The following is a 16,503-nucleotide window of genomic DNA, read 5'->3' on the forward strand; positions in this document are numbered from 1 at the left end:
CACAGATCGGCCTGGAGACAAAAAGTAAAAAATTACAAAACCCTCACAAATGAAAAAAGAAAAAACTTCTACTCCCTCAAGATCGGAAACATAAAAACCAACAGCAGTAATCTCTTCAAACTGGTCAATGACCTATATAACTTAGAGACCCACACAAACATACACGAAGAATCCACCTTAACTGCCGACTCCCTCGCTGACTTCTTCAACACCAAGATTCAAAAACTAAGATTAACACTACCCCCCAGCCCCAATCCCCTCAAGCTGTTCCCCATTCTCCCAGACATCTACTTATCAAACCCAGACCTAGGAGCCAGAGTTGACCTTTGTTGGAAACAATTCGCAGTAATCGACTGGCAAACCTTCAACTCATACTACAACAAATATACACACTCCCATTGCAAATTGGACACATGCCCACCAAATATCATGAAAACGGCACCCCCCTACTTCAAAGCAAAAATGATGACATGGGTTAATTTTCTATTATCCTCAGGAAACTTCCCGTCTGAGCAAGGCCATATTATGATCACCCCTATTATAAAAAATGCGAATGAACCACCCAATTCCCCATCTAACTATAGACCGATCGCCAGTATCCCCTTATTCACCAAAATAGCGGAGGGGCTGGTAAAGGCGGAACTCTCTGCATACCTAGATAAATTTAACATACTCAGCGACTTTCAATCAGGCTTTCGCACAGAACACAGCACGGAAACCATCTTAGCTTCCCTTCTCGACCACCTCCACACGCTCTTCAGTCAGGGCTCAAGTGCCTTAATCATACAACTTGACCTGAGCAGCGCTTTTGACCTGGTAGACCACACCATTCTCCTTGAATGCCTGGCTCACATCGGCATCTCAGACCAGGTCCTTAACTGGTTTCAGGGGTTCCTAAGAAATAGATCCTACAAAGTATGCAAGAACAACTCTTTCTCTTACAGCTGGGACAACACCTGCGGGGTCCCGCAGGGCTCCCCCTTATCCCCCACCCTATTCAACATCTACCTGGCCTCCCTAGGCAACCTTCTTCATAACCTCAAGCTCAAATTCTTCATTTATGCAGACGACATCACAATATCCATCCCACTTACCAACTTTTCACATGAAATACTCGACCACACTACAAACATTCTCAACCAGATCGAACTCTGGATGCTAGCATTCAGACTGAAACTAAACCCCGATAAATCTAAATTCTTCCTAGCCACCCCCAATGACAAAATCAAAGAAACTACAATTCAACTGAAAGGAATGACCTTCCCCCTCGAACCAACCTTAAAAATCCTGGGAGTCACGCTGGACAAAAATCTTTCCTTAGAAAATCACACCGACCTCGTCATCAGGAAAAGCTTCTCTGCACTTTGGAAACTTCGCACTATAAAAAAATACTTCAATGACACTTCCTTCCGCCTTCTTGTACAATCCTCCATCCTCAGCATTCTAGATTATTGCAACATCATATACCTTAACGCCACGAAGAAAACAACCAGGAGACTAAAAATAATCCAGAATACCGCCGTGCGCCTCATCTTTGGCCTAAAGAAATGGGAACACGTCACCCCATTCTACCACCAACTCCACTGGCTGCCTTTCGAGTCTAGAGTCCTTTACAAATTCGCATGCTTCTGTTACAGGGCTGTAAATGGTTCCTCACCAAGTTACATCAACCCTCACTTCAACCTCTACCGCACCAACAAGAAATCCCGTCGTATTCAGCTGTTCGCCTTCCCCTCACCCAAACTTTGTCACTTCAAAAGATTCCTTGACAGAACTTTCGCCTTCCAAGCAGCCAAGCTGAACCCATGGCTAGCACAAATGATACTAGAGGCCCCCACTTACCTCGGGTTCAGAAAATCACTTAAAACTTACCTATTCAGCAAACAAGACCCGAATTGTTCCCCCCCCTGACAATATCTCCCCCCCTCCCCAACCCGGCCCCCTCATGAGGCCTTCCCCCTTTTTTCCCCACTTTCCTCATCCTCTGTCTAGTTCAAATAAAGCTGATAAATAATTGAAATTCTGTTACTCTGTAATTCTAATAACAAATCTGTAATTCTGACAAATAATTGTAAATCTGCCTGTCTATGCAGACCCTAATATAACTCGATGTAAACCGCCTTGAACTCGCATGGGTATGGCGGTATATAAGAATAAACTATTATTATTATTATTGTTTGGAGCACCAGAGATCCTAGCTGCACATTTTAGTGGAATTACCCACAAAAGCTACACCTACCGCCAATATTCAGCACTAACAGTATCCATATAGTTTGCAAGTTGTTAGAGTTGATCATCACCCGGTACCTTAGAATCAGGAGGTATGGTCAGTCGTTTTTCTCCAAAGCGACCACTGAGGTCCCAAGGAGAAAAACGACTGACCATACCTCCTGGCAACTCCCTCAAAAATTAAACAGCCCACAAACACTCCTACTCACATTTCATACCCAGACTATAGCACACCATCCCCCCATCTGGACTTTGGAGCTTCAGAAAGGCTGTGACAATCTTCCTCTTCACAAACCCAGCGCCTTAAGGACAGGCTCCTAGAAATGCCATCAGAGTCAACGCACCTTTGCCACCTACTCTCACCAGATGCTGCTTAGTATATATGTTTTACTGTCATGTCTATATTGTAAATTATGTCATCTCTGTCCTATCTCAATTATATTGTGGATGTACTTTGTAACCTGTTCTGGGCTCAATAATTGAATAAATAAATACTATTAAACTGCGTGCATTTGACGATCTGTCTTCTCTCACCTTTCAATCAGTTGTTTTCCAAGGACAATTTTAGTACCCTCCACTTTGATAAGCTCCTCATTATCATTGTGAATGACAGTCTTCTCCAATTCTTCCTCCTGCTCCTCTGTCATGGCTACAGGGTTTGAGGGTGGAGCATTGGTTTGATAATAAAGGGGGCAGAATTTATTAGTTCTCATGTGTCCAATTGCGCCACACGCACCGCACTTTAGCTGCAGAGAATAAAATAACAGTGATGAAAATCCATGACAAACTCAAAAAAGACTACTTCTTGAACTTATCTGCAAAAGGGACCATGAAACTACAGACATTTCTACAAGAACTGAATATTCAAGACTGTTTTACTTTCATAGAATTTCACTTTCTGCATTTACATTACTTCGTCTTTTCTATAGGACTGAGAATGTTGAATTTTACGATTATAAGATTGCCATTTTTCCTGATGTTTCAAGATGGACACAGTCAAGGCGGAAGAAATTTCTGACATATCATCAATCAATTTTAAGTTTGGTAGCTACCTTCCAGCTTCATTTTCCTTGTAAATGTTGTATTATTTATCAGACAAATAGATATATATATATAAAGCAGCCACCGTTCCCCTGCTCGCCGGCCCGAGTTTCGCTCCGCCTCCTCCCCACAACCAGCCGGGAGAGGAGACTTTCTTCTTTCAAGCCGCTGCAGGGAAAGCAGCCACCGTTCTCCTGCTCGCCGGCCCGAGTTTCGGTCTGCCTCCTCCTCACAGCCAGCCGGGAGAGGAGACTTTATTCCTCCAAGCCGCTGCAGGGAAAGCAGCCACTGTTCCCCTGCTAGCCGGCCCGCGTTTCGGTCCGCCTCCTCCCCACAACCAGCCGGGAGAGGAGACTTTCTTCTTTCAAGCCGCTGCAGGGAAAGCAGCCACCGTTCCCCTGCTCGCCGGCCCGAGTTTCGGTCTGCCTCCCCCCCACAGCCAGCCGGGAAAGGAGAACTTCACAACCCTGCATAAGCGCAGGTCTGTAGGATCACTCGGGCTCGGCCTCGACTTTGTTTAAGTTCTGCACAATTTGTTTAAGTTTAATTTGTTTAAGTTTTGCCCAATTGCTTAAGTTCACCAGATTTTATTTAATTGTTTTAAGCTCTATCCAATTGCTATGGATTCACCAGATTCTATCTAATTGTTCTAGTTCTGACCAATTGCCTAGCCTATTTAATTGTTTAAGCTCTGCCCAATTGCTAAGGTTCACCAGATTCCATTTAATTGTTCTAGTTCTGCCCAGATTCTAGTCCTCCAGATTCTATTTAATTGTTCTAGTTCTGCCCAATTGTTAAGCCTATTTAATTGTTTAAGTTCGGCCCAATCACTAGGGTTCACTACATTCTATCTAATTGTATAACCTCTGCTCAATTGCTAAGGTCCACCAGATACTTTTTAATTGCTCTAGTCCTACCCAATTGCCAAGACTTTCCTCTATTCCTGCCTCCTATCCCTCCCAATGGCTTCCCCAACCCCATCATGAAGCCACACCCGTGGTTCTTCTTCTCCTTCTCTGCACATCCTCCAATATCAACCTCTGCCTGAAACCTCCCTCTCCCAACTTACCCGACCCCATAAATGTCAGTATTATTTGCCCTGGCGTCAAAATCCCCACGCTATTGCGCACCAGAAATCATCCTTTCAAAAAAAAAACCACGAAGAATTAATCATGCCTCCTTAAAGCCCATTCCCCCTGCCATCCTTCCCAACCTTGCCTCTGACTCTCTCACCCCCAGTCCCGTCACTTTACTGCAATGCCAGATCCGCATGCAACAAAACCCAAATTTTGAAGGACCTACTTGAAGATCTTGACCCCGGATTCCTATTCATCACAGAATTGGATTGCAAAAGACGACATATTTACACAAAACGAGCTTTGTTCTCACGTTTACCAAGGCCTCTTCTCCCCCAGAATTAACCGAAAAGGAGGTGGCTTGGCACTCCTCCACAAATCATTCTTCGATGTCCAGCTTCTCAAAAAGGGCAGCCATGCCTCTCTAGAATATATGCTAGTCTCTGCCAACGACGAACTCCATCCTCACCCACTGGGTATCATGCTATCATATCGTCCACCATCCCCCTGGAACAAATCCTCTGAACCCGTCCTCGAGACCATTACAAATGCCTTCCTCAAATTTCATAGATTACTAATCATTGAGGATATTAATCTCCACCTAAACGATACCACCAACAAGGATGCAACTGATTTCAATAACTTCTTTAGGCTTCCTCCCCCCACCCTTCCTCCGGCACTCTCTCCAACCCATGAAAAGGGGCACACGCTAGACATCATCAGTTTCCTCGATCTCAACGATTACAAAACTTCGGTCGATGACACTCGTTGGGAACATGTCCCTTGGTCTGACCACTTCCTAGGGGCTTTTTGCCTCCCCATTTTCATGTCTCACCTTGGGTCCCCACCTCGTTCCTCAAACTCCATTACCTTCTGAAAAAAAATTGCTAGCGAACTGTTCTGGACCAAATTCCTCAACCTAATTTCCACCATTCCTAACCCTCCAAACCCTGAATCCAACTGGCACAATTGGATCATCCTCTCTGAGACCACCTACCACTCCCTCGCACCACTATCCACTAAAACTGCATCCTACTCCCGCAAGGCCCCTTGGTACCTTCCATACCACAGAGAACTGAAGCAGAAATGTCGAATACTGGAACGCAAATGGAAAAAATCTAAATCCCCCACAGACAGACAGTCCTGGAGGGTTAATATTAAGTCCTACAATACTGAACTAAAAAAAGCAAGGAAGAACTACTACGGTAACAAAATCTCCAGATCCAACAACCAAAGTAATACATTGTTTAACATCTGGCGCTTCATATCCTCTAAACATGACGCCACCACACTCCCCTCCTCTCCTCTCCATCTGCAGACAATCTAGCAAAATTCTTCAATGAGAAAGTCACTACCTTACGATGCTCGTTCCCACCAGCACCCTCTTACAACTCTCTGGTGTCCACCGACTCCAACCCTACTCTAACCGTTGCCAACCATATTCGACACATCCTGGACCGCCTTCGAGCTCGTATCTGATTCCCAGGTCGCTAAACTCTGCCTCAAGTTGAAATCCTGCAACTGTACCTTGGACCCTTTCCCCTCCTACCTATACGAGAAAATTCCCACACAAGCCATCTCATCTCTCACCAAACTTATAAATTCTGCCTTACTTTCAGGTCTATTCTCTGCAGAAATGGGACACATTGCCCTATCCCCACTACTGAAAAAAGCTGATCTAGACCCCTCCATACCATCCAGCTATCGCCCAATAGCAAATATTCCTCTCCTGACCAAGTTGTTGGAGTCCATCATATCTACCCAACTTTCATCTTATCTTGAGAGATTCTCCATTCTCCTACCCTACCAACATGGCTTCAGGCCCAACTTCAGCAACGAATCCCTATTGGCCTCATTAATTTCAAAGGTCCAACAACTTCACTCTTGCAATAAGTTCGCTGTTCTTCTTCAATTCGACTTTTCTGCAGCTTACGACATTGTCCATCATGATATACTAATTCTCCAACTTTCTGAAATTGGCATAAACTCAACAGTCTTAGATTGGTTCTCAAAATTCTTACGTTCCCGCTCCTACTTCGTTAACATGAATGGCTCCTCATCCCTCCCATGGAAAACGATTTGTGGAGTTCCTCAGGGTTCACCTCTATCCCTGATTCTTTTCAATGTTTATATGTCCTCCCTGAAACTCCTCCAACTGTCCCCCTTGGAAACACTTTACACTTACGCCGATGACATCCTTGTCCTCCTCGAGACCGACTCTAACCTCACCAATCTCTCTGAGAACATCTCTTCATGTATATCGAACCTCCAATCCTGGGCCCTCACCGTACAAATGAAATTAAACGAGATCAAAACAAAACTACTTTGGCTCGGCCCAAAATTAGATCAGCTACCCACCCTCATCCCACTATCCTCTGGCACCACAGTGCAGCTTGAGCACTCATGCAAAATTCTGGGCATCATCATTGATTCCACACTGTCCTTCAACGACCATCTTAATTCCTTAGTAAAAAAAATGCTTTTTCAATCTTCACATGTTAAGGAAAGTGAGATCCTGCTTCCATCATCAACACTTTGCTGTCCTCGTACAATCCATCATTCTTTCCAGACTGGATTACTGTAACTCCATCTACTTAAGCCTAAGAAAGAAAAGCCTTCATAGACTCCAGCGGATTCAGAACACCGCGGCTAAACTAATCTTCGTAAAAAGCAAATTTGATCATGTCTCCCCACTTCTGTCTAAGCTTCACTGGCTCCCAGTAATCCTTAGGGTTCACTACAAATGCGCCTTCCTAACCTTCAAGTCTCTACACGGCATCCTGCCTCCCCTTTTTCCACTGTCTTGGAACTCCTCTAATCCCAACACCACCAGATCGACACAAAAATTCAAACTATCCTTCCCCTCTTTAAAAGGCATATCCCATGCAGGAAAATTAGGGACTTCCCTCTTCTTCAGGATCACCGAACTCTGGAACAGCTTTACTACCCCATTTCGGAGCCTGACCTCCCTCCAACTCTTCCGAAAACTTTTGAAAACTTGGCTTTTCTCTAAAATGCAATGACCCCTCCCTCTTCGATATACTAAGTCCCTCTAAACTTCTCTTTCTAAGTCCTTCTACTTTTCATTATAGTTCCTTTTTATATCAATTCTTGTAAACCGTGCCGAGCTCTACTTCTGTGGAGATGATGCGGTATACAAACTTAAGTTTAGTTTAGTTTATGAACCGGATCAATTGCAATATTTCTTGGAAAGCAAGGCATCCATAAGGACTCTGGAACCAGCCTCGACACCCGCTAATCAGGCTATTTAACTTATTAACCCAAAGATCTCTGTATTTCCTTTGATTTTATATTTGTTAATTCAACTTCCCTTGATTGAGTGTGGTTATTATTATGTTCTTATGTTATCATTGAAGAAAGAAGCTAATGCATCAACTGAAGGTTTTTGGATGTTATTACATTACATCGTTCTGCTTCATTGGTAACTGACTTCTAAAGAGTAAACACAGCTTTATTTTGATCTTTCGTGATTCCCAAGGCTTTTGATCTTTCACTATTCCCAAGGCTTCAAATACTGACCTAACAAATCCGAAAAACTATAGGCCTATAGCTGGCATTCCTACACTTACCAAACTCCTAGAAACATATGTAAGCAAACAATTCTCAAACTATATAAAAAAAACCACTCATACCTTCATCCCACTCAGTTCAAATTCCGTCCACAACACAGCACAGAGCTGTTACTGCTAACCTTAACCACCAAAGTCAAACAATTACTAAGCATAGGTCATCAAGCTATCCTTCTTCAATTCAATATTTCAGCAGCATTTGGCACTGTCTATCACAGGGGTCAGGAACCTGTGGCTCTTTTGATGGCTGCATCTGGCTCACTGCCAACATGGCACTCTGACTTCCGGGGGCGGAGCCAAGGAGAGTGGCCGCACACACTACAAGCTCTTCTGCTGCAGTGGAGAAAAATCTTCTCCAAGATGTGCACTGCAGCAGAGGACACCCGAGCAGACCTACCCAGACCATCGGGGACATTCTACCGGTCACCCGGAAGCGAGAGCCGCCGACACAGAGCCAGATCGGATCTGAACCAGGACGGGAACAGCGGCGGCCATCTTTCAATGCTCTACACAGCGTGGCACCTCCCCCAGCTGCAGATTCTAGCCTGGACCGCAGCAAACTATACCAGTGAAGAAGACAGTGAAGGAGACTACTTCATTTGTTATTGCTCCAGAACCCACCCCCCCTAATCTCCCCAGTGTCCCTCTGTGACTATATGAATGCATGGGAAAGATCCTTGGCTGGGGCTTGATTGATGATGAGCGCAGGCCACGCCCTCCTCTGCATCACATCCGGCATCCTTGGGACCCACCGAACCTTGCCCCGCAGCATCCGCGGCTGAACGGGCCTGAAGCCGCATTGTCCTTCACAGGCAGCCCCAAGTCGAGGTCCCGGCTTCCCATCCCAGCAGCTATACCCGCAATTGGCTACCGTGTCTTCATTACCTCTGCCCTGCCACACAGACCACTACCTGGAGTGAGGTGGTGAGCTGGTGAGGTGATGTCGCTGGTCATTCAGGTGGTCAACTTTATTGTTGCCCGAGCTTTAAATGATCGCCAGTTTAAAACACTGCAGGATGAAGTTGGGAATAATTATCCTGATCTGCTTCTGCACAGCAATGTGTGTTGGTTGTCAAGAGAGAAGGTGCTCAGCCGTTTTGTGGCTTGTCTGCGCGAAATCCAGACTTTTCTTGAAATGAAAAACATCGAGCATCCTGAGTTAGCTAACATTGAGTGGCTCCTGAAGTTCTATTATCTCGTGGACATGACTGAACATCTGAACCAGCTCAATGTGAAAATGCAAGGCGTTGGAAATACAGTCTTATCTCTTCAACAAGCAGTGTTTGCATTTGAAAACAAGCTAGAACTCTTCATCGCCGACATTGAAACAGGCCATTTACTACACTTTGAAAAATTGGGAGAGTTTAAAGATGCATGCATAGCAAGTGACCCTGCTCAACATCTTGATCTTCAGCAGCTAGCAGGTTTCACATCTAATCTCTGGTAGTCATTCAAAACGTGCTTTGGAGAATTTTGTGAGCGCGCTCATCTTTTTAAGTTCATCACCCATCCACACGAGTGTGCAGTAGACAGCGCCGACCTGAGTTACATCCCCGATGTCTCCGTCAGAGATTTTGAGTTCCAAGCTACTGACCTGAATAATAATAATAATAATAACTTTATTTTGTATACCGCAGTACCACAAACAGTTCAGAGCGGTTTACAGTGTAAGAGACTGTACATTTACAGCGAAGATACAATGAGGACTGTACATATTCAGTAAAGGTGTTTATACAGCGAAGAACAATGCAGATTTACCATGCAGGAGACTGTACATATACAGCAGAGATATTTATATAGTGGAAAAAAAGCAGTGCGAGAGACTTATAGAGCAAAATGCAATGCAAGGGACAGAATAATGCGGTGAAGCGGTTTACTATGCAATGATAGTTACATATATGGCGAGGATGCAGGGTGGTGAATGACAAGAAAAGCAACCAGTATCAATTACAGGATGGAAGTATTTGATTGAGGGGTAGCATTTGGTTATTTGGTGATGGGGGGGGTTCGAGAAATTTGTCGTAGAGGAAAGATTTGAGAGATTTCCTGAAGGATGAGTAAGATGGGGCAGATGAGATGAGGGTGGTCAGGCAGTTTGTCCATCTGCCAGCTTGGTACAAGAGAGTTCTATTGAGGAATCTTTTGTAGGTGCATCCCTTTGGTGAAGGGTAGGTAAACAGATAGGCATTACGCGTGCGAGTGGTTCCAGGGAACACAAAGTGGTGAGACAGATATATCGGGGACAAGCCAGTTAAGGTTTTGAAGCAGAGGCAGGTGAATTTGAAGATGACTCTCGCTTCTATTGGCAACCAGTGAAGTTTTCTGTAGTAAGGGCTAATATGGTCTGACTTTTTGAGGCCATAGATTAGGCGGACAGCGGTGTTTTGGATAAGTCTCAGACGTTTGATGGTTTTCTTGTAGGAGCCCATATATATGATAGTACAGTAATCCAGTGTGCTTAGGATTAGGGATTGGACCAGCAGTCTGAAGGAGGGGAAGTCGAAGTAATGTTTGATGGTGCGGAGTTTCCAGAGGGTATAAAAGCATTTTTTGACCTGGGCATTGGTGTGGTCTTCGAAGGTCAGGCAGCGGTCTAGGATGACTCCAAGAATTTTGATGGTAGGTGAATAAGTTTAAGTCATTGAATGAAGATTTGGAAAGACTTGCACGACAGCAAGCAGATTTGGCGAGCAAACACAAGTGGGGAGAAATGAAAAAACGTCAACCCGCAGACCAGCTGATTGTCAAAACTTGGAACACATATCACACATTGCAGTGTGTGAGTATTGTGTACTGAAGATGTTAGGCTCTATGTATGCATGTGAGCAGTCTTTCTCACATCTAAAGAACATTAAGACCAACCTACGATCACGTTTAACGAATGGAAGTCTCAACACCTGCATGAAACTTAACCTCACCACGTATCAACCAGACTACAAAGCCGTCAGCAAAACCATGCAGCACCAGAAGTCGCATTAATGGTAAGAACTACTTTATTCATCATTGGTTAGCAAAAGCATAACAACCTTATTAAAAAGAATTCAGAGACTTATTGTACTTTAAAAGTGTTGGTCTTACATAAAATGCACACATTTACTTGTAGTTTTAAACATATTGTATGGCTCTCACGGAATTACATTTTAAAATATGTCGTGTTTATGGCTCTCTCAGCCAAAAAGGTTCCTGACCCCTTGTCTATCACCATCTACTCCTAAACACACTCAGTAAGATACGTATTATGGGCACAGTTTACAATTGGTTCAGACACTTCCTACAGAACAGAAACTACCTTGTCAGGAAGGCTGATTTCTAAAAATGCTGGCCTGTTTTCTGTGGTGTCTCCCAGGGATCCCCCCCCTCCCCCTTATACTCTACAACCTATACATGAGCTCACTAGGCAACATAACCTTCGACAACAATGAAAGCCTACTTTCATATGCTGATGACATTCTCCTGCTAATTCTAATAGAATGTGACACCATAAACATCCCTCTGAGAATCACAAACGGCATTGAGAAGATACAAATGTGGGCTACACTCATAATAGATGACAGCAGATAAAGTCCCGAATGGTCCATCCAGTCTGTCCATCCAGTCTGCCCAACCTGATTCAATTTAAATTTTTTAATTTTTTTACTTAGCTATTTCTGGGCAAGAATCCAAAGCTCTACCCGGTACTGTGCTTGGGTTCCAACTGCCGAAATCTCCATTAAAACCTACTCCAGCCCATCTACACCCTCCCAGTCACTGAAGCCCTCCCCAGCCCATCCCCCATCAAACGGCCATACACAGACACTCAAAACAACTCAAACTGAATGGAGCACAAACAAAAGCACTCTGGTTTCACAATCCCCAGCAAACTATCCCAACAACCATTACCTTGCCCACAAGACCCAATCTCAACATCAACAAAGCCTCCATAATACTGGGAGTCGTATTAGACTCAACTCTCTCCTATGAACCCCAAATCTTTAACATAAGGAAAAAGACCTTCTACAGAATGAGACAACTCCAACTGATCAGACCCTTCTTCCATAGTCACCACTTTGCGATACTGACGCAGATGCTGGTACTATCAAAACTGGACTATTGTAACTCACTCTACACAGGCATAAACACCACCCTCACCTGAAAACGTCAACTGATCCAAAACATAGCAACACAGTTAATCTTCAACCTGAAAAAATATGACTCCATCTCATCATACGTCAACAAATTCCACTGGTTACCAATCAATGCTCGCATCAGTTTCAAAATATCATGCATAATGTACCACATCTTAAATGTGAGCTCAATAACAACTCTCAAGTTTCAAGTTTATTAGGTTTTTTTATATACCGCCTATCAAGGTGATCTAAGCGGTTTAACAATCAGGTACTCAAGCATTTTCCCTATCTGTCCCGGTGGGCTCACAATCTATCTAACGTACCTGGGGCTATGGAGGACTAAGTGACTTGCCCAGGGTCACAAGGAGCAGCGCGGGGTTTGAACCCACAACCCCAGAGTGCTGAGGCTGTAGATCCAACCACTGCGCCACACACTACTCAACTTCTTCATCAATTCTCTATTTAACTCAATCAGAAACATCAAGAAACTCCTCATCATCCTTCCATCCCTCAAAGGAATAAAATAAAATGCCTTATTACCTTTCTCAGTTCAAAAACCTAGAACAATTTCCCAACAGATATAAAAAACGAATCCAATTATCTCAAATTTCAAAATAAACCGAAAACTCTTCTCTTTGGGGCAACGTACCCCATCAACAATTATTAGCATACATGGACTAAAGATCCACTATCTTTAATGCAAATTGTACTGCTAGTCCCTCTTCTACTTCACCCAGAACACCTTCCTCATCCATTCCTCCCCTGGTCTCCTTTTCTCTCCTCCCTCTTTCTTCTGCCTCTCTCGAATTGTATGTCACCTTGAACTTATTTAGGCATACAGCGACTCATAAATCATAGATTAGATTAGATTTCCTCAGAATAAGAGAATATCTCATCAGAAAAGATGAAGTCTTCTCCAACAACTGGATGGCCTTCTGCGGAGTACCTCAAGGTTCTCCCTTCTCCACGATTCTTTTCAATCTATTCATGAACTCCCTTGGCAACATCAAATTCAACAACAATGATTGCACATTATCATATGCAGATGACATTCTCATCCCAATAACTAGCAATCAACCTGAAATAATCCCCAAAATATCCAACCGCATAGACAAGATAAAACATGGGTCACAAAGTGCACGCATCTAAAACTAAAATTCTTTGGCATGAGAGAGGAGATATGAAAGAGACGTTTAAATACCTACGTGATGTAAATGCGCACGAGTCAAGTCTCTTTCATTTAAAAGGAAGCTCTGGAATGAGAGGGCATAGGATGAAATTAAGAGGTGAATAGGCTCAGGAGTAATCTAAGAAAATACTTTTTTTACAGAAAGGGTGGTTGATGCGTAGAACAGTCTCCTGGTAGAGGTGGTGGAGACAGAGACCGTGCCTGATTTAAAGAAAACCTGGGATAGTCACGTGGGATCTCTTAGAGAGAGGAAGAGATAATGGTTACTGCAGATGGGCAGACTGGATGGGGTATTTGGCCTTCATCTGCCATCATGTTTCTATGTAACAAACTTCTCCGACACACATCAACCTTCCATCTGGAACTACCACCAGAGGTAGAAGAATCCTCCAAAGTGCTGGGCTTAATACTAGACTCCACATTATCCCTAGAACCACAAATTTCCAGGCTCTGGAAGAAAACCTTCTTCACCATGAGACAGATGAAACTTATCAGACCTTGCTTTCACCAATGATATTTCGCACTACTTGTACAGATGCTAATCCTAACATAGCTGGACTATTGCACTCCATCTACACAGACACCACCACCACCTTAACCCGCAAACTGCAGCTCATACAGATCACAGCACTAATATTCAAGCTGAAGAAATATGATCCAATCTCTACCTACCCCAAACAAATACACTGTCTATCTATCCCAGCCTAAATAAATTTCAAAATCTCTTGCACAATGTTCCACATATTCAACGGAAGCTCTGCCACACTACTTATTCTCTTCGACATGGCCTTCATCACACAAAAATTTCGACAAACTCCAGCTGAACCTCCCCCTCAACAAAAAAACTCAAGTACAAATGCATATTTAACACCACATTTACATATATAGGTACAAAAGCATGGAAAAGTCTCCTAACAAATATCAAAGGAAGCTAAAGACCTACCTCTTTGACTCCATATACCCTAAAGACAATTAACTATCGAACCCAACCAGGTACCCCTCTCTCATCAGTACCCATACTATGCAGCCTACTAGCTCAAGGCTACCTCTACACTCCTTAAATAATTGATCTTTTTATGAACGGTATCTTCTGCTATTTTGTTTGCAATATATTCATTTCTATTCCCATAACTTCAAATTGTAAGTTACCTTGAAACTGGTGGTTAAAACTATAGAATATATTCTTTGAAATCGGTTGATAGTGACATCTAAAGAGTTCAACACGGCTTCATTTTATTATTCTTTCCAAACAGTATGTTTGGGCACTCTGTTCATATTGCCACATCCTTTTCCCACTTGTTACTCATGATTTTGCACCCAACCCCTCCCAAGAAATATTGCCATAATGTGTGCAAACACGCATGTAAATCAATGCACTCTTACCAGCATAGATTCAAACAGTCCATTTCTGCAGATAAAACACTGTTTCAACCTGAAATAGCTTTGAAAATTCCCCCCAAATATCTGTGTCTTGGATAAAATGGACTAAGTCAGGAAATGAGAATTCTGTCTGACGCAGTCATTTCATCTTAAAATTCAGTGAAAAACAAAGGTTTACTTGTTTTTCTTTTAGAACTTGAGCCCTCTGGAGATAGGAATATACTTAGTATTTCTAAAACTCACCTAGGCTAAAAGGGTGGGTGGGGGAGGGAGATAATTTATATATTTAAGATGACAATTGAAAGAATTTCAAGTGATGTGTATGATTCAATTGATGTAATATTGTGTACTTGAAGTAAGATGAAAAATGAATAAAGAATTGGAAAAAAAAAATAAAACTCACCTAGGGCTAGATTCACTAAAGTCAGCGATCGTCGCTAAACTTGTTTTCACAGATTTAGAGACGATCACTGCTAACCGACCCGATTCACTAAACAGCCTACCGTGTGTTTTTCCCCTCGATCGACCATTTTCTGATCCAGCCTAGTAAAACCCCATGCAAAATAGCCAAACGATTGATTCAGTTACATTGCTTGGCTATTTAGCATCAGATTTTACCAATCCTAAAACCCGATTGCTGTAGGTTTGCCTGTTTATTTTTTTCAATGGCAGATATTTTGCATGTTTTGCAAAAGCAAAATATCTGCCCATTAAAAAAAATGAAAAAATCCCCTACCACTGCTAATGGCCCTTCTCCAACGATCCCCGACAATCGTACCCCCCCTCCCAACAAACACGGCGACCCTAAAACAAACGGCTAACCCTAACCCCTCCCGGCCCTGTGCCCTTTACCTTAAATTTGGGAGCAGGAGGTACTGAAAACACCTCCTGTTCCTCCGATGACGACACTGGACCTTAGGCCCCTCCCCGGTGCATCATGTGATGCATGGGGAGGGGCCTAAGGCCCTGATTAGCTCAGACGCCTCGGCTCCTCCCTTGGGAGGGGCCTGAGGCATCTGAGCCAATCAGGGACTTCCTTAGGAAGAAGCCTAAAGAAGTCCCTGATTGGCCATTTATATTGGCCAATCAGGGACTTCCTTAGGCTCCTTCCTAAGGAAGTCCATGATTGTCTCAGACGCCTCAGGCCCCTCCCAAGGGAAGAGCCTGAGATATCTAAGCCATCAGGGCCTTAGGCCCCTCCCCATGCATCACATAATGCACCGGGGAGGGGCCTAAGGCCCAGTGTCTTCGGAGGAGGAGCAGGACCAGTTTGCAGTACCTCCAGCTTCCAACTTTAAGGTATGGGGCTGGGAGGGGCACTCCAGTGGTAGGAGGGAGTGGGCATTCTTCCTGCCTTTTTCTTCGAGGGGAGGGGGGAGGTCTTTCTGGGCATGAGGTAGTGGGCATCCTTCCTGCTGTTTTTTTCAGGCAGGGCACCTTCAGGGCAGGAGGGAGTGGGCAACCCTTCTGCCATCTTTCTGGGATTCGGGGGGGATGGTGGCTCTGGATTGCTTGTGCGGGGGGGGGGGGGCTTTTTTAATGGGATAGATGGTGCACAGAACATCTGTTCCATTTAAAATAAAAATAAAAAAAGCTGAAGCCCTGATAGCAATGAAAGGAGACTGCTTCCCTGTCACTACTGTTTGGGCTCTGCATTGTGTCAATCGCTCACTGAAAGACTGAGTCGGTGGGTTTGCATGCAAATCATTTGCATGTAAACTTGATAGAGAATCAATCGCTGATGGAAAATCGGCCAGAGAATCAACCAACAGCGACTGAGTTGCTATTGTTAGTGAATCTAGCCCCTAGAACTGCAACTGAAAAATGCCGTGAGCTAAATCTAGGTAAATAAAAATATAGCAGAATGAATATCAGAAATGAAAGTTCAAATA

At 43.7% G+C, this 16,503-nt stretch overlaps 1 protein-coding gene across 5 annotated transcripts in view; it reads right to left on the bottom strand.

Annotated features, from left to right (window-relative positions):
- The window catches only part of TAF1 (TATA-box binding protein associated factor 1), a 596,267-nt gene that overhangs the window by 200,875 nt on the left and 378,889 nt on the right, over window positions 1–16,503 (bottom strand). For all 5 annotated transcript variants that reach the window (XM_033945528.1, XM_033945529.1, XM_033945526.1 and 2 more), the window contains one exon: window positions 2,764–2,975. In XM_033945528.1, coding sequence (XP_033801419.1) covers window positions 2,764–2,975 — 212 coding nt within the window. The remainder of the gene's footprint in view (window positions 1–2,763; window positions 2,976–16,503) is intronic.

This window comes from Geotrypetes seraphini, chromosome 5 (genome assembly GCF_902459505.1).
Source record: "Geotrypetes seraphini chromosome 5, aGeoSer1.1, whole genome shotgun sequence".
Lineage (NCBI taxonomy): Eukaryota > Metazoa > Chordata > Amphibia > Gymnophiona > Dermophiidae > Geotrypetes > Geotrypetes seraphini.